This window comes from Equus przewalskii, chromosome 1 (assembly GCF_037783145.1).
Source record: "Equus przewalskii isolate Varuska chromosome 1, EquPr2, whole genome shotgun sequence".
Lineage (NCBI taxonomy): Eukaryota > Metazoa > Chordata > Mammalia > Perissodactyla > Equidae > Equus > Equus przewalskii.
Window position 1 is genome coordinate 147,522,667 of NC_091831.1, and position 23,528 is coordinate 147,546,194.

The window sequence follows — 23,528 nt, forward strand, 5'->3', positions numbered from 1 at the left end:
ATAATATGCCTAAAAAATTCATTGCAGCACTGTTTGTAATAGCAACGTCTTGGAAGCAAACTAAATGTCCATCAATAGGGAACTTAAATAAATTATGATACATGATACAAAGGAGTGGAGATGCATACATAAGACTAGGGAAACATCTTCATAATGTAGAGGCTCTATGGTGTATACTAGATTGGGTTACATCTCTAAAGTGGAAACAATATTTGTACTGACTGCACAGGGTTGTTGTGAAGATTAAATGAATTAAAATACCAAAAGCATTTGGAACGCTATCCGAAGTATATACCATTGGCTATTTACTTACACATGTTAATAAAAAGAGCAAAGGGCAGAACAGAATGTGCAATAACCTACCATTTGTGTAAAAGAAAAATAAGTATATGGGTAAAATATTCCTTGAAAATTTCACAAGAAATCAGTAACAGCAGTTGCCTCTCAAGAGAGGAACTGAGGGGCAAGGGGCAAGGCAACCTATTTTCACTGTCTACCTTTCTATACCTTTTTAATTTCTTACCATGGGTATTTGACGTCTATTTGAAAAGATAAATTAATTTTTTTAAAGTAGAATATATCAATCAGAAACACATAGAGAAAAAGTAATTAAATTTTATAAGATATAGAAATTAAATTATGTTCCAATCTTTTCCATTAGTGTTATTTTGTTAAAATGATTATATATTGCACTCACAGAATGATTTTTCAAACACTTACTGCATACTTTCAAACTACTGATGCAGCATAGTGCTTATACCTCAAAGCGTGGTCCTCAGACCAGCAGTGTGCATCGCCTAGGAACTTGTTAGAAACGCAGAATCTCAGGGCCCACCCCAGACCTGCAGAATCAGTGTTAAATTTCAACAGAGTAAATTTAAAGATCTAATTGGCTTTATTCAGCAGTTCATGAATTGCGCAGCATCTTATGCAGTAAATAGATAGGGCCTCCAAGGAATTGTACAGAATAGAAGGGTTTTTTAGGCAGAAAGAAGGTAAGACAAAGAAGTTCAAAGAGTGGATAATTTCCGGCAAGGTCACCTTCCTTAGGGGAAGGCAGGGGTCTTATCAGGCAGATGACCTCACTAGTGTTGATCAGGAAGTTCCAGACTGATAGGTTTAAAATTCCACTCCTGGGAGAGGCTGAAACTACAGTTAGGTCAAGGATTAAGCCTTGGTGGGTGTAGCATAAGTGACTCCCTTTTGGGCTTGTTGTTTCTTTTTAACAAGAGTCTACATTTTAACAAGATTCTCCGGTGATTGTCTGGGAGATCTCATTTAAGGTATGAGAAGCACTGAGCTAGAGGACATAATACAAAACAAAGAAAGACAAACCCAAACCAAAACACTCTTGTCTCTTCCCTTTGACCCCCACCTCTCCAAATTGCTATGGTTAGATGATTCTGGAAAACATATTGCTGAGTGAAAGAAGGCAAACACAAATAATCCAACCTATATGATTCTATTTACATGAACTTCAAAAAGAGCCACAGTAATCCATGGTGTTAGACTGTCAGGATAGAGGTTGGCTTTGGGGAGGAGGGGGAGGTAGAGATGAAGGCAGAGCCCAAGGGTTGCTCCTGGAGTGCTGGTAATGTTCTGTTTCTTGACCTGGCTGCTGGTTATTAGGATCTTTGGGAAAATTCTTAAGGACTGTACACTTCTGATTGGTGTACTTTCTTGTACGTGTCTTATACTTCAATCAAAAGGTTTTAAAAATTCCACTATTATCACCTACCTGAAACTCCTTGACCATGGGGGGGCCAAGGTGCTTGGGGAAAAGAGACTGAGCTGATAAAATTATCTGCAGATTTAATTACTGATAGGTAACTCCCACAAATAGATTACTTTGTCACACACACTCATGTCAGAACTCCCGTGCATTTTTTTTTCTAAGATTCTATTTTTCCTTTTTCTCCCCAAAGCCCCCCGGTACATAGCTGTATATATTTTTGTAGTTGTGCGTCCTTCTAGTTGTGGCATGCAGGATGCCACCTCAGCATGGCTTGATGAGCGGTGCCATGTCTACGCCCAGGATCCAAACCGCAAAACCATGGGCCACCAAAGCAGAGCATGCAAACTTAACCACTCGGCCACAGGGCTGGCCCCAGAACTCCTGTGCATTTTAAGAGGTGTCTACTGGGGCCTGCCCAGTGGTGCAGCGGTTAAGTGCACACGTTCCGAGTCGGCGGCCTGGGGTTTGCCCGTTCGGATCCCGGGTGCGGACATGGCACCGCTTGGCAAGCCATGCTGTGGTAGGCATCCCACATATAAAGTAGAGGAAGATGGGCACAGATGTTAGCTCAGGGCCAGTCTTCCTCAGCAAAAAGAGGAGGATTGGCGGCAGATGTTAGCTCAGGGCTAATCTTCCTCAAAAAAAAAAAAAAAAAAAAAAGAGGTGCCTACTGTTGACCTGCATTCATCCAAACAATGACATGATCACAACAGAGCTTCAGCGTGCTCTCTGGAGTGATGGGAGAGGTTGCACAGGCTCTGCTCTCTGACTTCACGGGTTTCAAGACTGGATCAGCCATTCATTAGCTACATAACCTTGGGCAAGTTATTTACTTCTGCATTCTGTCCTATCAGAGAATCATCATTACATTCCCAACCGACAGGAATGCTCTCTGTATTAAATGAGATAATACAGTACATAGGAAGTGCTAGGCACAGTGTCTGGCACATAATAGGAGCCCATTAATGGTAGACAATTATTTGAGCATAAAGGTCTCCATCAGTAATCCCTGGACACTGTCTCGCAGATAATCGCTACCTGCTATTAAAGCTCATCACAGCAGGAAACATTCTTTTTTTTCTCCCCAAAGCCCCAGCATATAGTTGTGAATCCTAGTTGTAGGTCATTCTAGTTCTTCTATGTGAGATGTCGCCACAGCATGGCCTGATGAGCCGTGTGTAGGTCCATGCTCAGGATCCGGGCCAGCCCCCAGCAAGCAACGTTCTCAAAGCCACTTCCCTGGGAGTAAACTCAGGTCTCCCGATCCACCTGGGAACCAGACTCTGCAGTGCCAGCAACAGGTTTTTCAGGATATTTGCTTTCAGAAGCACTGCCCCATTCCATTGCCTCAGCCAGCAGCGCAATACCTGTGTCCCTCCCAGTCTTCCCATGGCCCTGGACACAGAGGGAGCTGTTTCTCATACCTCCTACTGCATGGTCGCATGAGCTTCCTCTAAAAGCTTCTAGATGAAAATTTTCAGGTGGAAATACTTGGAAGCAGACTTCATGCTCTTGCTTCTAATCCTCGAGAGGCTCATGGTTCTTTGCCCACTTCTTCCCAGAGGTTCCCCTGGCTCCAGGAAACAGTGTAAAGGTGAAAACAGTCTCCACACCCAATGTCAGAAGGAAAGTCTGACAGAGGGGTAGGAGACAGCCAAAGCAGTCTCTTTGTCCTTCTTCCAAGATAAAGAACTTTTTCAACACATTGGCATTTTCAAAAGGTCAATGGTGGTTATCTCTAGCTAGTGGGATTATAGGTATTTGGCATTTTTTTAATGATTTTCTCTATTTCCCTATTTGTCTACAATGACTATGATAAGATTCCTTGGGGTCTTCTCTAATTACAAAAGCATTTTGTGCTCAATGCACAAACCTTGGAAAGCACAAAGGAAAAGGCCCCTTAATCACATCATGTAAAGATAACAGCTGTTAACATTTTGGCATATGTCTTTCCAGACTTTTCTCTATGCAGAGATGCTTCATTTTTGTGATCTGGAAAAAAACGAAACAGTTAAGAGACAGAGCCTTCGGTCTTTAGTCTTCAATTTTATTTCTGTTTTTAAACAGCATCTAACGGCTTGGGAATGTCCCTAACAGCAAGGGCCCGCCCCATGCACTCCCAGAGGCGCCCCCAGCCAGGGCTGGGGTCCAGGCTCCAGGAACTCCTCCTCCCCCGCACCAGCCATCAGGCCTATTTTCTCTCCGTCTCCAGAGACTTGGGACAGAAGAGGGTCTCCAGTTAGAGGGGAATTGGGACTAAGGGATGCTGCGTGGAAGGATTGGACTCAGACACAGCTGCCTTTGTTAGTCTCAGGCTAGTTTGGGATTTGGTAGCATGCTCAGACAGACTGTGGGAGGGCATCAAGAGGGGCTCCTGGACTCCTCTCTGGCCTCAGTCGTTCCTGGGCAAGCCCTCCAGCAGCCCTTCCTCTTGCCAGGCTCAGCGCATCGCCTCCAGAAGCTGGCAGATGGTAGCCTGTGGTAACTCAGCATGCCTTGCTGCGACCCGGTCAGCTGCACTTTACTGCCGACCTAGGCAGGGAGGGTTATCAGGAAGGTAATGACGACTCGGACCTGAGTGTGTCCCCCTGCCTCCGACCACAGGGCTTGGGAGCTCCCCAGACCAACCCCTTACCAACTCTCATCTAAAGGGGAATAGAAGGGAATCTCTTTGTGAGGAGGGGCAAACTGGGCATTTACACCCCAAGCATGGGCACAGCTGGGCCCCCAGTGCATGCACTAAAGCAGCAGGGGCAGCTCAGCCGGGGGAGTAGGGGCCCACAGGGCTGCATCTACTCTTCCCCAACTCGCACACCCATGGTAACCATGGAAACATAACCACCCCCTCCTGCCAGCTGCCTGGGTTTAGACAACCAGGCCTGGCCCACCTCCACCCAGCCAAGGCCTGAACTGATGCCAGGCTGGCCACAGAGTGGCTCCAGGAAGAACTGAGATTGGGCGATTTGGTCAGTCCAGGATTCCAGCACAGCTTGGGAGGACTACCACAGGAGCCTCCACGCCTTGCTGCCTGGGCTGGGGTCAGACGGGGCGTAGTCAGCCAGCACGGCGGCCAGCAGAGCCAGCCGCGTGGCCCCGGATGCCCTCTGCCTGTGGGCTAACAGCTACTGTGCGGCAGTAGCCCTTGCTGCAGCAGCAGCAGCCTCTGGGCCTCATTGAGGGGGCTTTCTGGCTGCTGCTCCTCCTGCCCCGGCTGCTCAGCTAGCCCCCCAGGGCTGAGGATGTACCGACAGTCACTGGGGATGCCCCCAACTGCCCCTATGCCGCTGCCATCCCCAGCCCCGCTGCTGGCCTGGTCCCCGCCAGGCAGGTCCAGGCCGCCTCCCTCAGCAGGCTCCTCGGCTCTCTCAAGGTTGATGTACAAGGGGTCCTGGCTGATGGACAGCACAGACAGGTGGCCCAGGATGTTCTCCAGCTCCATTCGCAGGCATGTGAAGCTCGGGCGCTGCTTGGGGTCGGCACTCCAGCACTGGTACATGAGCTCATACCTGGGGCAGAGAGAAGAGTAAGGAGAGGCAGCGAAGAGCCAGAAGAACAAGGAAGGATGTTCCTTCCCTCAAAAGCAGAGGCCCTTTAATCATATGGAACCAGGATTTAAAAAATAAGTGATCCCTATTTTACCAATGTGGAAACTGAAGCACAGAGAGGTTAAGAACCTTGACTAAGGTCACACAAGTAGAATGTGAAGGAGCTGTGATTTGAAGCCAGGTGAGTTGGCTCCAGAGTCTCTCCAATGCTGTCTTGGGAGGGGGTACTGGGAGTGTTTTTGTTCTGCAGAACTCAGGCTGGAGTCTGGGTTATTTTAATGGGGTGGATTTGAGCACCTACCCTTTGTCCTAAATGCTCACTCACTCAGGCAAGTCTTAAATCCTTATTGTTCCTGGACACCTTTGAGAACCTGAGAAAAGCTTCCAGCCCTCTTCCGCTGACAGGAACACTTTATATACAATTTCAGGAGCCTTACAGATTCCCTGACATCTTATCCCTGTTCCCAGGGAATGCCTCAGGCTGAGGGAAAAAAAAAAAAAACTAATGGGAAGGGGCTGAGACCAGATCTAGTCAGAGCAAATGCCTGTGCCCATGATAAAAAGCCCAGCACACTGCCCCTGACACCAGCCCTCCTGACAGGGGCCCCCACTGATGGGGAAATCATGCCAGACACCGAGGAGGCCATGGGAATGGTCTGGGGCCACGGGTATGGGGCCGGGCTGGGATACATTGTCAAGGCTGTGCTAGGAGCCAACTGGCGCCTGTCCACTAGGCTGGCTGGTGGGAAGCCAGCATCTGCCCACTCTTTATTGACAACTCCAGCTTGGGAGGAGGTTACGCCAGGGCCTGGCCCCCACTGCCCAGCAAAACCTCTGCAGCTCCACAGGCCCAGGCAGGCTGCAACCCTAGAGAGACCTGAGCTTCCTGCCCTGCTGTGCCCTGTGCTCTGCTGAATGAATAGGAAGAGTAGGGCCTGGTTCGTGCGTTCCGATTTTCCCCCTACCCACAGTCCAGGCTCAAGTACTTCAAAGCCAATGCCCTAGGGAAAGAGCACCCCACCAATTAGGCTAAGCCTTCCTCTGCCTGTCCATGTTCTCGGACCTCTGGAGGTGCAACCCCACAGCAAGAAACGGGGAGCGGATTCCTTCCCTGGGTCACCATGGACTCCCTCCCCCGGGACCCAGGGGAACTCTGCCTTGCATGGGGTGGGAGAAGAACACCAGGGCAGACAAATCACAGTTGACGTCATGGTTAAGATCACAGAGATCTAGGCTCAAATTCCAACTCATCCACATAATAGCTGTGTGACCTTGGTCACATTACTTAACCTCTTTAATCCTAGTTCCTCATCCACAAAATGGGGATAATAATAGTCTTTTCCTCCTCGGGTTAGAGGAGGATTATGTGAAAGAATGCCTGTGAAGTGCCCAGCTAGCTAGTGAGACTGTCTTGAGTCGCACGGGGTCTATGACTCTCCCCTGTGCAGTGGTGTGTCACACCCTGCCCCACTTCTGAGGGCTCCGGGCATTCAGGGAGGAAAGAAGGCAGCTCCCTTCTCCCCGGGATCTGTTTGTTATCTTATGTCCCCCCACTCTCTCAAGAGGAGGCCAAGACAAGAAAAGAACCCAACCTCCCGCCCCCAGCGCCCCCTCCTTGTCAAGCAAAGAATGTGATGGAGCAGCAGTTTTTTCTTGTCCCTGTCCAGCCCTCTCTGAGGGGGAGGGAGAGCTCAGCCACGGTTTTCTCAGACTAGCTGGGGAGAGGAGTGGGGGCGGGGAGAAGGCGACAGGGAAACCTGCACTCCTGCTCAACCCTGTACCTTCTGCCCTCGGGGTTCCTGGTTCTCCCCGGGGAACTAGAGAAAACAGAATGATAGGAAAAGGCTGGAGCAAGAAATATGGGATGGGAAAGGGGGAGAGAAAGAAAACAAGGAGGCAACAGATGAAGAGGGAGTTTGGAGTGGAGGTTAGTCTTCCCTGTCTTCCTTCTAATGACAAGGACATATCCACCAAAAAAATAAAAAAGGTCTAATCAAGGTTCTGAGCTCCCACTGGGCCAGGAGCTGTGGTGGCAGCCATCAACTGAAACCCCAAAGTCCTGTTTCCTCCCAGAATCCCCTTCCGGGGGCACTCACACGTCCTCCAAACAGTCCGGAGGCTGTTTCAGGCGGTTCCCGCCAATGAGGTAGTTGTAAATCTCAGCGTTCTCGATGCCAGCATATGGCGTCTGCCCACGAGTCATGATCTCCCACATGGTCACCCCAAAGGCCCACTGGGACAGAATCAAGGTTGGAGAGGAGGTGTCACTAGGCTTTGGTGACACCTGAGCCAGGCAGAGCCCTGAGGCAAGCACAGCTGGGGGCTCAGGGCCCTCATAACTGGGCAGCCAAAGTCCAGAGGGCAGACCTGGCTAGGCCCTTGAGGATTCTAGAGGTCCACCCACACAGTAGTCCATACCACTGTGTCACCACCAAGCCTCACTGTGGCACCCACTCACCACGTCACTGTGCACAGTATACAGGTTGTCAGCCAGGCTCTCCAGGGCCAACCACTTGACAGGCAATTTGGAGGCACAGCCCTGACGATAGTAGTCCCCGCTGTAGATTTTCCGGGACAGTCCAAAGTCAGCCACGCACACTGTCATGTCTTCTGCCAGCCTACGAGGGGTATGGGAGGATGGATTCAGCCTTCCGCCGTGCTGGCAGCCTGACTAAAGCCAGGGCATCTATGCTCCCAAGCTGTCCCCATGCAGAGCAGATACTGTCCCAGGCGGGAGCTGACCATTAGCTAGCTCCTCCTGGCACTAGCTGCTCCCTCTTACCCCGAGCCCTCCGGAATTCACATACATGCAATTCCGAGCGGCCAGATCTCGGTGGATAAAGTTCCGGGAGCTCAGGTACTCCATGCCACAGGCAATGTCCACCATGAACCGGATCAGGGTCTGCAGGGGCAGGTTCTGGTGGGCAGACAGGGCAAGCTCAGGCTGGATCTGCCCACCCAGCTGGAGCAGGATGAATGGGGAGAGAGCCTAAAGACTGTCCTCGGAATCACTGAAAGAAAAGGAATGGAGGGGCTTCCCAAGGCAAGGAAGCTCTGGCAAATCTGAGAGGGCCCGAGAGTGAAGACTCCCCCATTCTGGGACTCCACGGGTCTCTTCCGCCAGAAAAGACACTTGCTCAGCCTAAAATTCCCAGCAGGGCTTTGTGAGGGAGAAGGAAACCTGCTGGCTCAGAGCCCCGCCTTCTCCCAATCAGCTCAACTGGCCCTACCTACCAAGGCAACCTCTCTCCCAGGGTCTTTGACCCTTTCCAACTCCTGGTCCCTCAACCACAGGCACTCACAAAGGGGTTCTCCCCCATCCGGGAGGCGAGCAGGAAGGCGTGCAGGTCCCCGTGCTTCAGGAAGGGCAGGATGACCATGGGGATAGGGAGACGGCCTTTGGCCCTGCTCCGGAGGCTCACCCCTGGGGACAAGGGAGAGTTGGGAGTGGGCTCATAAAAGTCAAGGGACGGCTCAGGCGTCTGCATGAGCCCCCGGCTGCTGGGTCCTACCTCTAGCCCTGGCTCTGTTGCCTCTTTCCCCACAAGTTCCACACTGGCCTGGTGACTACCCAGGAGGGACTCTGGCTGCCCCCAGATCTCTGGAGCATCTTCTCTGTCCCCTCCTCCTCCGTTCACATGAGCAGTCTTCATGTGCAGACAGTTGGTACAGGGCCTGCAAACTAAACTCCTTACCTGGAGTCTGATCAGAATCCAGCCAGGACCCTCCTTGCTATTTTGCCATCTTACTCACCAGTAAGTCCAAACCTCTGTCCCAGAGGCTGCTCTCCCACCTTGAGGGAGCACAGTTTTAGCCCTGTTTCATATCTGCCTCCCCCAAGAAGGGGCTCACCAACAAGCTTGGCCACGTGTGGGTGGTCAAACTCCTTCATGCAAGCCGCTTCCCTGAGGAACTCTTCAATGTCGCTTGAGGCAATGATGTCAGCTGGGAGAAAAGGATGGGAGGGAAGGAATGAGGGAGATGTGCCCCCAGTTCTGACCCAAGACTCCCAGGCCTTGTCCTTCAGATGTCCTGGGCTTCCCAGGGGGCCCAGGAAACAGTCTGGCTGTGAGCAGGAGAAACTCTCATGGGGTAGTGCTACCCCACGATTTCTCCACTTGCTAATGCCTTCCCTTTGGTTTGGACAGCCCAGCAGCTCAATCGACCACAGCTCTGATCACCCTGAGTGAGCCCAGGGATCAGTCACTGCTGACGGCAGAGAGCAACGGCTGGGGCACGAACGAATGTGGGTTTACACCTGTGAATTATTCACATGGTACAGACAACATCCCAGTTAGTGCTGACTAATTCTTCTTGGAAAGTCTAGGGGCCCAGCAGAGCCTGCTTCAGCATCAGTCACCCCTTTCACCCTGCCCAGCAATGCCCTCACTCCATGTCTACTATTCTGCACTCACCTTTCAGCATCTTTACAGCCACTTTTACAAAGGAGCCATCCTCCTGCTTCAACTGGGCCTCCCGCACTGAACCAAACTCTCCTAAGAACCAATCCAAATGATGGTAAGTCCCCTCATCCTCCTGTCTCCTACCCTCTTCCCTCCCAAGTGACCTTCCATAGGGACATCATCACACTCTGGGGCCATTGCAGAAGGCTCCCTCATCTGTAGCCAAAGCAAAGTATGCTGTGAGTAACTTCTCAGCCGTCCTTGTCCCCAGCCACCATTCCCCCAAACATCCCAAACTCAGGAGTCTACAAGCATACCCTCTTTATAGAAGCTGACCCAAATCCACACCACACCCTCAAAGTGAGGGGAACAATCAAACACATCCAGACGTGGCAAACTCCACCGGTGCCAATCCCTGCACAGCCCCACATACCTTTGCCCAACATCCGGCCCAGAGTGAACTGCTGCTCTGGAATGAGCACATCCTCCAGTTTGTCCTTCAGTTCATCGCTGATGCCCAAGCTGTCCACTGTGGGGACGGGGGTATTGAGAAAGGTTCCTGATCCAAAACCCAGCCTGCGCCTTACACCCGACTCCACCCTCAGAGCAGAGATGAGCTCAGATTAGCTCTCCCACTGCTAGGATGGCGCCCTCCATGAGGGTAGGTCTGTGTCTTTTCCACTACTGTGTGCTTGGGACTCCTCAAGGTTCAGATATATTGGTCAAATTAACGAGTTAGTAGAAGGAATGCAGATAGGGGCACAAGGTAGCCCAATTTTTCCTTCTATGATTCCCCATCACTCACATGTGGCTTCGATGCGCTCAGGCCTTTCCCGATTGAAGGACCGGGCTGCCCGGAAGTGAACGGCTGGCTCCCCCCGGGCCATGACACTGTCAAAGGCTTGCCTAAAAGGAAACCCAGGACTTGGGATCAGCTCCAAAGTCTTCAGTCACCAGCTGCCTCTTCCTCCGTGTCCCTACCCGCTTACCCAAACCGTGTCTCCTTCCGCCTCTTTCGAAGCAGGATGAGGGCCAGGGCAGCAGCTGTCACCAGGGCTGTCAGCACACCTAGGACCACAGGCACCCAGGATGTGCGGCTGTGGGGAGGGCCCTGCTGGCCTGTGGGAGACAGGGGCAGTGGCATGAGCTAGGAGGCATGACACCAAGGAGTCCCTTTAGAACCTTCTGATGACGGCCATTTGGCCTGGTCAAGAGGGTCCCCTCAGACACTAAGAGTCCCAAGTGGAAAGAGGCTCCAAAGGAAGACTCAAGAGTTCACACCCTGTCAGTGACGGGCCTGGCTGTTGGAACCTACAACTGACCAGGGATTTCTATGCTAGTTCTGGGGCAGTGAGGGGATGAAATATAGTTTAAATACCCCCTGGCATCAACTGCTCGACTGAGTCTTTGGCCTCTTAGGAGGAAAGGCGCTCCCAGCCTCCTCCTGCCAGCCTGGGTTGCCCTGGAAAGTCTCAATCCTGTCCCCTCCCCCTATAGGCCTCACCTGCATGGTCATGAGAAGAGACCACCAGTGGCTGACTCCAGGGCCCGCAGCCAACTGCATTGGAGATGCACACACGCACAGTCAGGTCCTTCTGGGGATCCCAGCCTGTCAAGTTGGCCCTGGTCCCCTCTACTGTCAGCTCACCCTGCAGCCAGGAAAAGCCCCCATTCCAGACTGAGTCTGAGCAAAAGGCCTCCAGCTGGGGGCTGAAGGCAGAGAAAGGTCTAGCTAGGAACAGGGGAGGTTAGGGACTCTATGGGTTCTGTGGGTTCAGCAGCTGCAGGAACACAACCTGCTGGGAGTCATCACATTCCTGCTCCAGGCTGCAGAGGCCTCTCCTGGACACAAGTAAGGCTCAGTCCCAGATGCAGGGGGGGATGGGAGGGAACAGGGCTGGGATAAGAAGGCCTTATCTGTGCCCTCCCCCAGTCTGTGCAGGAATGTGCTTCCTGCTTTACATACAAAGAGGCCACTAGACACAATCCTAACAGGAGACATAATCCAATAAGGAGTACAGCCTGCAGGGCAAGGCGAGGAGGAGTGGACTCCCTGGTGGTGGGACATCCAGCCCACCAAGGCCCCCAGACCCCTCAAGGACAGCCATTCTAAAGCTCTAAAGGCCTCGGAGCCCTGAGGGCTGACTCTGGGACACCTGGAGAGTGGAGGCTTCTGGATGCCCCTTACCTGGGTTCCGTTGTCTTGAACCCAGGACAGTTTATAGGGTCCCAGGGGGCCTTCCCAAGGGCCCTCAGGGATCACTTCTTCCCACTGCAGGATGAGGCCTGAGTCTGTGCGGATGGCATGGAGGTTCTGGGGCGCACTGGCTGGGGCTGCACCCAAAGAGAAAAGGTTGCTAAGATCCCTGCCCTTCCCACCATCACTATCCCATGAAGGCCTTTGGAACCAACCCCCAAGAACTAAACAGCTCAGAGAGTAATGGGGACCAGGGTGGGGCGGGTGGTGGGAGAGAGCTTGCCTCCCAGTTCTGACTGCTCTCACCCACAGCTGTAGGGAGAAGGGGGAGCAATGGCAGGACCCACAGCACCACAGTTAGGCGGTGTTGCTCTTCATCACCTTGGTTACTGCCTCAGCTGCATCCTTTGCCACTCCCCTCTCAGCCCTGCCAGCTTCCTTGCAATCCCTAGATAACTCCAAGCAAGTGTGGGCCGTGGGGTCTCTGCACTCATTCCTGAAGTGATTTTACCCCAAATATGGCTCCTTCCTTCTCATTCAGACCTCAGATCTCTTTACTGGGTATTCTTGGACTCCCTGGGGCACTCTTCATCACCTTTCCCACTTTGCTTGTCTGTCCCGCCCCCTAGAACTAGAGCTGCATGGGAGGGGCTTGGATTTACCTAGTTCATAGGTATGCAGCAGGTACTCAGTGTTTGCTGAATGCTGCATGATCGACCCTCTCAAGGAGCCCCTCTCCCCATCGCCTCCATTCAGAACGGGAGCCAGCAGGGCCCTGCCCAGCCACTCTGCTCTGTAGGTCCCTTACCTAGACCCTTTGTCCGAAAGGGCACCCAGTCAGCATATGGAGAAGGCCCCAAGGCGTTGGCACAGCGCACCCTGAGGCTATAGTTGGTGGCAGGTGCCAGGTCCCGGAGCAGGCAGGTAAAAGGTGGCACGGGGACCACAACAGCAAGGACCTCCCAGCCCCCTGGGGCCTGTGTCACCTACAGAAAAGCAGAAAACTAATGATGTAGACGAGGGAGATGGAAGATGGGATAGGTATGGGTATGCGGGGTGCAGGGCTGAGTTAATGCCTCCTCTAAGTCTATCAGCAAGCACTTGCAGCCCACTCCCTCTCACTAGCTCCCACTCCAATAACACACCAGGTTCCACACCTCCATGCCTTTGCAAATGCTGTTCCCTTTGCTTGGAATGACTTGCTCTTCCCAGCAAAGTCCAGCTTATCCTTTAAGACTCAGTGCAAATACCACTTTCTCTGTGAAAGCCTTTCTCAACTACCCTAGAAAACTCATGCCCCTCTGTGCTTAGTACATAACTTGGTAAGAGAAGTTACTACTTGTTGGAACTGTCTGCATGCCAGCGCAAAGTCTCAGAGCTTCTCACCGGCTGAACCAGGCCTTCACCTTAGATTTTGGGGGCCCAGAACAAGAGTACAAATGGAGATCCACGTACCATATAGCTAAATATGTAAACATTATAAATCAGCTAACGAACTATTGAATAAAATATTTCCTATTTAATATGTTGACAAATAAAGCTTCAAAACAACCTGGAAGGTCAGTTTTGCATTTATAATCCTCCAAATCCTTGGATTCCCAAGCCAGGATGTGGTGGCATAGAAGAGCTAGCCTCCAGCCAAGAGTCTGCACCATGAGGGGCATCAAGTGCATGGGAGTGGACTATGCTATCTGCATATGCATCCCCTCACAAGTGGCTGCCCTTTGGACTTACTGGTACTTATACCATACCCTCCCAAGGATGGACCAGCGAAGAGGCCCACACAGGCCCCAGAAGCAGACTTGAGGCCATAAGGCAAGAGATTCTGAGTACCTCAAGTATGGTGTGGTGTGGTGGTTATTGGGGGGCTTTGGGAGGGTGTTCTCATGTCTAGATGGGCATCTCCCCTTGGCCCTACAGGTTCCTTGCCCAGGACAAGTGGTGCAGCCAAAGGAGGGCCAGAGTGGGGTCCTCTAAATGGTAGAGCCCAGAGCAGGGGCCTCTCCTGCCTGGAAGAACTGCCTAGGACAGTTTCAAAGATGCTCATTAAATACCTTTTGAGTAAACATATGAAAATGAACAAGCCAGCATCACCTCTTGTTTTTAGTATCACCTTACCCAGGTTTTCTACTCTCTGGGGCTTAGAACCTCTTCTGGTCCCCTTGTTTTCTTTGGCATGAGTCAGGGGGTGGGGCACGAGAGTACAGGTATCAGATAAATCAAAGGTTTGGATTTTCGCCCACATAAGAAAAATTCTTCCAGGCATCCCAAATCGGCTTTAGTGATCTGCTCCAGCCTGAAGAATGCACGGCTGAGCCAATCTGCAGAGTCACTTGATTGCCAGCGCACCCTATGATAAGGGGCGGAGGCCAGGGCTGTTCCTAGGAAGGGAACAACACCTGAACAGAGTTGGAGACAAGCCCCACAGGCAAGTCTAGGCAAACATGATACCACTGTCAACAAAGTGTCACTGAGGTAGCCAGAAGGAAGATAGCCAGGAGAGCCTGTCCTGCCCTCTCAGCCCACCTGGACCGTGCATGATTGCAGCAGGGCTCGGCCGTCGGCCCCTGGTGTCCAGGCCACGCTGGCATTGCTGCTGGAAAGCTTCGTCACTGTGATGTTGAACGGGGCTGCAGGTGGTGCTGTGGATGGGGACTTAGAGTCAGTGCCCTGGAGTTCAGTGTCCAGGATGGACATGAGAGGAGGGAGCAGAAGGCATGGGAGTCAAGCCTTGAGTCTCTCCCTAGGGTCTGCCCCACCCCACCCCCAACCTAAAGATGGCTACTCGGTACTCCTAGGACCACAGTAATGCACAAGCCAAGCAACCAGTAGGGGACAACTACTCATACCTGGGAGAGTGCCTAGGCTGTGGAGAGAGGTTGCCTCTCCCTGAATCAGGGGCCCTGTCTGAGCACAGAATAGGATAAGATAGTGGGCGTGTGTGGGGACAGGACCTCGGCCTTGGAAGACACAAACGAGAGGCAGCCGTCCCTGCTGCCCCAGCCCGTTCCTGCACACACTGGCTCTCTCCCTCCCTGTGCACACCAGCCCTTTAGGTCTCCTCTGTCATCCTGCTAGGCTGTTTTCCCCACCCCCATTCCCTCTACAGGGGCTGGCAGAAGCAAGGCTGGGCACGAGCCTTGACCATCTCCTGCTGGTTCCCTCTCTCCCTCCCTCCCAAGGACTCTGCTTCGTGATGGGAAATCTGCTGTGACGTCAGGTTTCTATTCTCATCTCAGCCATAGCAGGGTCTCAGGTGCTCCCACTAGGAATGGAGCTATGCCAATTAACCCCTTGTCTCTCAGATCCCAGCAGGACCGATGGGAACTGGAACACCAAATGATTCTAACTTCACCCATGGCTGGACAGCTTGCTGAGCACGCCCCCACCTCACCTGCCCTCCTTCCCCGCCAGTCCCCCTACCTTGAAGACGAACAGTGGCTGGGCGAGAAGAGGCCAGGCCTTTTAGGTTGTGAGCTTCACAGGAGAACACAGTGCTCTGGGTCACCCCTGGGGCCAGAAAACCTCAGTCAGCACCCCCAAGCAGCAGCTCCCACTCAGTCTGGGACTGAGGAAGGGGGATACTTAGGCTCTCAATCAGAATACCCTAGAAGTCCCTCCAGCCAAAGGCAGGGGCTAGACAGTGAGGTATGGTGGAACAAACAGGGACTTTGGAGTCTAATGGGCCTGGATATAAATCCCAGGGCTGGGGCTCTGTTTTCTCACCTCCCAAATGGGAGAATTGTGAGAACCAAAGGATGTAACGTATGTAAAGTGCATGGAACACAGTAAGAACTTGAGAAATGTCATACCAACCCTCCCACCTCAGTCCCATCTCGGAAGACAACACAAAGCTGCCTCCCTTTTTCCGGTCACTCCTTTTATTGCACATTCCAAAGCCCTTCTCTATTTGCTGTGCCACATCATTGTTGTCTTTGCAGATTCTCTGCCTTGCAGTAGTTCTCAGCTTATGCACATGTCTTGTCTCCCCAATTATACTAATTCCTTGGGGGCTGGATGAATGGCTTCCATTCCTTTTGTATTCCCTCAATCCCCCGTGGTGCCTAGCACAGTGTGGTGTGTGGAGTAGGAGTTCACTGAGTGCTTATTATCAGGCCGGCTGCCTGAGGGTCCCAACCACGCACATCTGGAGAGAAGTGAACACAGCCTCCTAATCTGCTCCAACCCAGCACCTCTTGAACAGTTTCTGCCCTCGCTTCCAACAGGTCCCATAGTCCATCTCTTCTCAAGAGGGGACTTGGCAGATCGGAGCCCTTCCCTCCCACCTTCCAGTACATGAGACCACACTCACACTCCCATCCTTTTTGGCCACTTCAGGCTTCCACTGAAACAGAAAACTTTGTTTCACAAATAAGCAAGCCTCACAAGCATGTGATATATGTATGTGCCCGAGGATCCTGGAGTCCAGGTGGGGGTCCAGGTCTAACTGTGTGGAGGTATGGACAGATACATTTGTTTGGGAAAATGTCTGGAGATTTCTGGAAAGGGCGCTTAGAAGAGGAGGCCCCTGTATGTTTGTGCTGGCCTCTCTCTCTCCCTTCCCCCTGCCATTCCCCGCTCTGCAGCCTGAGACTCTTGTCTTCTAGGCGAGTCTGCCAGACTCTCCTTCTAGCTCTGCGTGGGCTGGTTCCTGGCTCCTTCCCTTGGGAAGTGGGGGATAGGTGCCCCTGGTCCCACACGATTCATCTCCCAAGGCCAGCTACTGTGAACAAGAGAAAGAAGCTCCAGCATCTTCCTTAAGCACACTCAGCAGGATCACCGCTAATCAGCCCACCCAGCCAGCCCAGCAAACCTGATGAATGAGCTTAGTAACGGTGCAGCTCACGCACCCAGGCACTGGAGCTTGCTCTGGACACACACAACAGCAAACTTAGTGATTTAAGCAGATTCAAACTCTGCCAGCCTCTCCACCCCTTCTCAAAGCCCCCTCCTGAGGTTGCTCACCTGTAACATTTAAAACAGAGGGAGAGGGAGCAGGTTCCCCAACCTTCGTGCCTCCTCGCCACCAGACAATGGTAACAGGTTCGGGGGGACCCACAGCCTCACAAGACAGTTGGAAAGGCGCATTGGGTGGCACTGCCAGATCTTTTGGCTCCACAGTGAAAAATGGTACACCTAGGGAGAAAAGGCAGGTGGGAGTGAGCCCTGCCACCTCTGGGTTTCCACCTGCCCAAACCATAAGTTGCTTCCATTTAAAGCCGTCTATGAGAAGGTCCCACAGGCCCTTGTGACTGGGTCACCCATAGAACAGACATCTGACTTGAGAGGGGAGCTTCTCTTCTTTGGCCTCCTTAGGAATACCCTTTATGCTGTCCCCTTGGTCACTGGAAATTCTGCCTTCCCAGACCTGCTCTGACAGCCCTTCTCAGAGCAATGGAGAAGGCGGAGGGAAGGGAGCTGAGGGAGGGGCAAAAAAGGGGGGTAGTGGGCGGAAGCTTCAGCAGAGTAGGGCTGGCTGGCAGGCCCCAGAGCCCGTTCAGGGCCCTTTGTTACTTCTTAGTCACTTTGTTTTCCTGGGCTGAACAGCTCTGAGCTCCCTGCGCAGCTGCAGATCCTTCCTCCCCTCCCCCAGATCTCCCCCTCCTGGCCTGGCTACTTAGCAGAACAGAGTCCAATCCCAGATGGGTGCTGGAGGCTTGCTGTTTAGACAACTGAAACTGACTGCATCCCATAGGTTGTGGGTCTAAGTTGCCCCCTTGGCTCTCAAATACCCAGACTCCAGTGGGTATGGTCTTCTGATGTCTGAGATATGCCTGGAGCCTGGTGCAGTCAGTCCCCAGAAGGCAGTGGGGCAGCCCAGGTTCCAGTGAACTTTCTTCTGCAAAGATGTGGTCACTAGCAGACAGCACCTGCTCCAGGCCAACATGCCCAAGTGATTCTGCCTCCTCACCTTCTACCGTGAGCCACACTGGCTGGGAGATCTCAGTTTCGCCCCCATCCTCCACCTGGCACCAGTACCGGCCCGCATCAGAGCGCTCCACTGACTTCAGGCTGTGGAAACAGGACACCAGGCTCACCTCCCAGGGTCAAGGGGGGGCAGCTCTGCTGGGGAGACTCAATGGGTTAAGCCTGTCCCCACTTCTGGAAGTTTCCACAGGTTGCCGAAAAAAACCCACAGACGTTTGGGCGTCAGCATTGCCCCCAGCTCTGAAGCCCCAAAGTAAGAACACAGCCTGCCTCCAGGCTGGCATCCCACACCTTCCCCCGCAGTCCTGCACCTGAGGAAGCCAATCCAGTGCTGCTCACTGACTGGGATGTACACCTGATCCACACTCTGGACCACGGCCCCATCCTTCACCCACTGTATCTCAGGATCTTCCATCCCCTCCACGCTGCAGTTGAGTTTCACTGGCTGCCCCTGAGACACTGTCAGCTTCACTGGGGCTCCCATGAGCTTCAGGCCTGAGAGGTGGGAAGGAGAAGGTGTCAGTCTGCTTGAAAGGGACCCTGTCTCTGGAAATACCCTCTATCCTCTTCCAGAACCTAGCTTCTGTGTCAGAGGGCTCATGCTCTGCCAAGGAAGCAGAGACAGGACGGTGTGAGAAGGAAAGTGGCCTGGACCTGGGGTGGTGGAAGGGGCATGACAAGCTCTCCAGGCACCATTTCTGCCATTGCCAAGTTCCTCCCAGCTCTTAGGAAATGACCTCTTCCATATACCTCCTTACCGGGCAATGTTAAGTTCAGGCCCAACCATCAAAAGGAAGGCAAGAGAGGCTGAAACAGTGGGGGTGTTCTCATATACCTGGGGCAGGTACTGCCCTGGGATTGACTACTGCACCCAGCCAGTGCAACAGGCTGCCAGCTCTCCACCCAAGGTGTCAGCCCAAAGCCCTCACGGCTGCTGGCACACCCCTGAACCGCACCCCACCCCAGCAAATGAAAGAAAGCTGAGGAAGGGAAGGAGGGGGTGCTCCCCTGAAGTGGAGAACATATGGCTGCAAAACCACGTCAGATCAAACACATGGCAGCCTTCCTGGCAGCTGCCCGCTCTATTAATACCTGAATGTGTGCAGGGGCGGGTGCTAGGAAGGTAGGAGGTAGAAGGGAGGGGAGGGGCCCTGAACAGGGAGCCCCAGACTCCTGGGCTACTGTCACACCAACAGGAGCCACCCTCTGGAACCCTACCCTCTGCAAATACATATGCATACATTCACACACACACACAGACACACACCCTTCCTGGTCTGCTGGCATGTTTTTAAGCAGAGAGGGACAGGTGAACTATCCACATAGCTGAAATCCAGTCCTGCTTCTTCCTGCCTTTCGCTGTGTAATTCCAGGCAAATTACTGGACTCTGATCCTGAGACACACATCTTTCAGTTCGTAAATACTTGTCACTCTTTCCCTTCTCTTCCCTGAAAAGCTGATATGGCAGGGAGTGCTGTCTCAAAAGAGGGTGCCAGCCCCGTGGCTGTGGCTCTGGCCTGTGTCTCTCCCCTGCTCCCTTCACCCTCTCAGGATCAGTCACAGGGCAAAGAGGGATAGCCTCACACTCCACTACACACGCCCAGTAGTCCCAGGGGAGTGTAGTGTGAACTCAGGGGTCCAGGATGCTGCAAGCAGCACTCCTAAGGCTGGCAAATGCCTCGGTTGCTATGTGGAAACACAAGGCTAACCCCCACAAAGACCAGCAATCCTGCCCCAGCCCATCCTCTTCAACATTCCAGTTTCAGGAAGCTCTAAGTGGGCACAGGAACTAGAGTATGCCCAGATGTGTTTTGTGACTGGGCACCCTGACAGCTCCTGTACCTGAATGGTGTAGGGGTGCCTCTTGGGTGCTCAGCTCAGAGTGGGACCTTCGTGTGTGGCCGGGCGGAATGGGGTCCCCAGGACTGGGAGGGGAGAGCAAACAACTAGGAACATCGAGGCGGGAAAACCCAGTCCCAAACAGCCCCCGCGGACCACTCAGCCCACAGCCCCACTCCTTTCCCTTCCACCCCGCCAGAAGAGCCACGGGCGCGAGAAAGTTGGGGGTGGGGGCCCCGAAGCGAGATCCGGCAGCGAACACCCCGCTGCGCCCCTTCCCCCAGCCCCCAAGTCCCGGCCTCGCAGCTTCGATCCCCCCACTCCAATCTCTGGCCCGCCCAGGCCCGGGGCTCGCTCGGCTACTGTCCCTGGGCTCCGACCCCGGCCGCGCCCCTCCGCAGCCCCCCGCTCCCCGCCGCCTCCCGGGCCAGCCCCTACCTGCGGCCGCGGGCTCCGGGAGCAGCAGAGCGGCCAGACCCGCCAGCAGCAGCAGCGGCGGCGGCGGCGGCGGCAGCAGCGGCAGCGGCGGGAGCCCCGGCCGCCCCATGCTCCGCCTCAGCGCCATCGGCGTCGCCGCCGCACCATGCCGGGCCCGGCCCGCGAGCGCCGAGGGAGGAGGCGCAGGAGGGCGGAGGAGAGGATAGGGGAGGGGAGCGGAGGGGAGGGCCCGGGAGGGGCGGGGGCCGGCCCGGGGGCGGCGCTGGGGCCGGTGCCTCGGAGCCCCGCGCCCGCGGCGAGGCGCGGCGGCCGCCGTCAGCGGCGCGGGGTCCCCGGGGCCGCTCCTGGGCCACCGCGCTCCTTCCACAGCCGTCGCCGCCGTCGCCGCCGCCGCTGATTCATGTTCTTCCCCGAGCCGCCGCCTCCTCCCCGGCCCGCCCGCCCGCCCGCAGCCCGAGCTCGTACCGCCCCCCCGCGGAGCCCCGGGCGGCTCGCTCCGAGCGTCAACCGGCCGCTACCGGCCCGGTGTCCGGCCTCGGGCCGACCCCCGCCCACAGACCTCCCCAGCCCCGGCCAGCACCCCCAGCCCCGGCCACCCCAGTCCCGAACCCGAGGATCCGGCTCGGTCCCCTGGATGGGCACTCCAGCCACGCCCCTCTCCCACTCCAGCATCTTTTCAAACCCGACACTCCAGATTCTTCCCTCAAAACCTCGCTAGAAGCCTCTACCACACCCCAACTTTTGTCCAGACTCTGATCCCAGAACCCAGCACCCCCCTCCCAGGACATAAAGCATCTCAATCCCCTACACACTCCCAACCATCAGGCCCCCGAAATTGTCGTGACTCAGGGCTCCCCCCACAGGATCTACTAGCACCCTTTTGTGCCTCTTGATGCTTTCACCCAAACTCCCCATATTCGTGCTCCATTTTCCACCTCTTGATCTCCAAGACCTTGGACCTCGCATCTTGAGTTTTCCAAGATCTTCTTAGTAGTTCTCAGGTTTTATCTGCCACCCCCACTGCTACACTAGATAGGTGAAGGCCCAATGGCCCATATCTTTAAGGGCTGTTATTCTTCCTAGCTGCCTCGCTGCTTCTACCCCCGCACTCCCCAGGACATGGTGTGAAAGTTGGCTGTGTCCTCACAATATCCAATAAAACATTAGCTATTAAGCTATTATTAGTAGACCACCTTGCGCACAGTAGGCGCTCCATAAATAGATGCCTGTTAAGTGAATGAATAATTGTCTCAGAGCTTGGCCTGCCCCACAACCAGTAATCATGGGGGTGGCTGTGCCCACAGACATCCTATCAGGCAGATGCAGAACTGGTTCCAAATCCAGCCTACCAAGTGTTCCCCTCCCCTTGCCCTTGCCTCTCTCTACCTGTCCCCTGGAGCCTACTCCAAAGAGTCCTTCCCAGAAGTCCTGGGTGGGGAGGAGGGACAATCCACTCAGCACACCACCCCCCCATTTCCCACAGCCTCACTGGATCTTTCCAGGGATTCTCCTTCTGAGCAGCAGGGGCCTGCCTCTTCTTCCACTTGGCCCCATTAGTGCTTGTTTATTAATTATACTAATGATAACAACAACAGCAGTGCTGGAGGCAGTCTCAGACCCAGCTGGGGGCGCCCCCAGGCGGCAGCACAGGGAGAGACTCCAGACCCGCTGTTAGGGTTGGATGGCAGGGGCCTGAAGTCTCCCCTTAGCTGAGCGCTCTGCCAGTTTTCTTGGGCACTGTGGGTGGGGGCCAGGACTCTTTCCTAAAGGAAAAGACTTGCTCTATTCTAGAATCCACAGCTCCTGAGCTTGAACTGAGTTGGATCAGGCCAGGCAGACAACAGTGTGGGGCTGAAGCCAGATTCTCCAGGGCCAAAGCTGCTGGGGCTATGTGGCTGCTGCAACCCTGCACTTGAGCGCTTGTCACTTCTCAAGGCCCTCTCCCTGACCTTTCCTCTCTGGAAGGGACTTCAAGTTTCCAGTGAAAGGAAGCCTCCTCCTGTTGACTCTGGCTGACATCGGAAATACCCCTCCTAGAGGATGTTGAACTCAGAGCCCAAACCCCTCCCTCCACTTTCTTTTCTCCCCTCGTTTCCTCCCCATCATTTCCTGAACTTACAGGGAATCTCAGCCCAAGGACCATCCTTTGCCACCAATCAAAATAGGCTTCTCAGACATGTCATGGATGCCGCTGCATTCTCCACTCACAAACTTCCTACCTCAGCTGCAGGCCTGAGGCACGGCACTGTCACCCTGGGGCAGGACATGTTTCCATGTGGGGCCAGGAGCCCCGAGTCTGCTTCCTCTACCCCTGCTTCTAAATCTCTCTCAGTTCTCGCTACTTCTACTTGCAGGGTAGGGGGGACTCTGGGGTCCTGGTCTTCTGACTTTTCAGCTTTATACATAGAGTGCTTGCCTTCCTGAACCATTACAACCCGCTCTTCTTACCTATCTCCCTCATCTTTCTCTCTCTCTCTGGGCATGGTATAGGAACGTGCTTTGAGGGTATGTGAGCAGGTGTGATTTTGTGGAAGAGGTGTGTAGGTGGGTGAGAGGGTGTGCATTGTGATGTATGAGGGAGGGTGTGCATTTGTGCAAACTCTAAATGTGACTGACGCTTAGTGGGTGGATGGGGAGAAAATGTGTGCATGTGTGTGTGTGTGTGTTAACTGGAGGAGGCTGGCTGCCTGTGCAAATAGATGCCTGCAAAATCTCCCTTCCTTTCCTAAATGCATGGCTTGGAAGGAAACTAATCAAATCAACAGGAAATGTATTTGACCTAATGCAGGAACAGCTGTCCCAGGAGTTTCTGTCCTCAGAAGAGAACCAGAGCCAGCTATGATCTATCCCAGGGGAGAAGGAGGGGGCTGCAGGGGAAAGGAAGGGCCAGCAGCAGCCCCTTATTATGGATGGAGCTGGGTTGGGCCCTGGCATCTCCCAGCCCGGGTGAAATAAGTATCTGCCCACTCTCTGCCTTTTATGACCCAGGACTGCCCAAGGAGGCCAAGGATTGGGAGAAGAAAAACACAAACCTGGAAATAAAAACCATCTGTCCACAGTGGCAGAACACCCTGACGGCAACCTTCAGCAGTCTCAGGAAGCAGCTACTTCAGCTTTTTCAGAGTAAGGACCTCCTCCTGTCCCCCTAAAGGGAGGGGAGAAACCAAAGTCAGCCATGGGGTCACGGCAGTCTTGCTGGCCCAGGGACCTATTCTTTCCCAAATACTGGTTAAAGAGGTGAGAGTTGGGAAGTTCTGTGTAAGTAATGGGGCAGGCCACAGACTGTGTTCCTCACCACCTCAGAGAAGGCAAGAGATCTATGCCTTTGGGGCCAAGAGGAAAACTACCTATAGGTGTGATGCCAGGGGCACTGGGGCCTGTTGCTGCACCTGCCAAACCCTCTTTGCCTGAAACTCCTAAGCCAGAAACAACGCCACTCCTT

General features: G+C 53.8%; 1 protein-coding gene across 2 annotated transcripts; it reads right to left on the minus strand.

The window, feature by feature from the left end:
• Window positions 1–3,768: 3,768 nt before the first annotated feature.
• On the minus strand, window positions 3,769–20,452 carry TYRO3 (TYRO3 protein tyrosine kinase). 2 transcript variants are annotated; one of them, XM_070624944.1, is made up of 20 exons: window positions 20,087–20,452; window positions 19,652–19,734; window positions 18,120–18,303; window positions 17,792–17,892; window positions 16,846–17,016; window positions 15,304–15,390; window positions 14,407–14,522; window positions 12,689–12,866; window positions 11,872–12,017; window positions 11,188–11,332; window positions 10,673–10,802; window positions 10,489–10,589; window positions 10,117–10,212; window positions 9,696–9,776; window positions 9,133–9,225; window positions 8,583–8,704; window positions 8,088–8,197; window positions 7,739–7,898; window positions 7,377–7,513; window positions 3,769–5,241 (listed from the first exon to the last, which is right to left on the minus strand). In XM_070624944.1, exons 3-20 carry the CDS (start codon window positions 18,290–18,292, stop codon window positions 4,851–4,853), a joined length of 2,538 nt encoding a protein of 845 aa, XP_070481045.1. In that variant the 5' UTR covers window positions 18,293–18,303; window positions 19,652–19,734; window positions 20,087–20,452; the 3' UTR covers window positions 3,769–4,850. The 2 variants fall into 2 exon arrangements, with proteins under 2 accessions (XP_070481045.1, XP_070481056.1); XM_070624955.1 differs by lacking the exon at window positions 19,652–19,734 and having other exon boundaries at window positions 20,087–20,426.
• Between the last annotated feature and the right edge of the window lie 3,076 nt (window positions 20,453–23,528).

What these genes read in the sequence shown, in the direction of transcription:
- TYRO3 (XM_070624955.1), bottom strand. Translation starts at nt 20,213, where the DNA reads ATGGCGCTGAGGCGGAGCATGGGGCGGCCGGGGCTCCCGCCGCTGCCG. An exon ending in AGTGTGGCTCACGGTAGAAG is followed by an intron (nt 17,017 to 17,791) that starts GTGAGGAGGCAG and finishes TTTTCTCCCTAG; the next exon opens with GTGTACCATTTTTCACTGTG. An exon ending in CCGGACTGTTTGGAGGACGT is followed by an intron (nt 5,242 to 7,376) that starts GTGAGTGCCCCC and finishes TCTCTGCCCCAG; the next exon opens with GTATGAGCTCATGTACCAGT.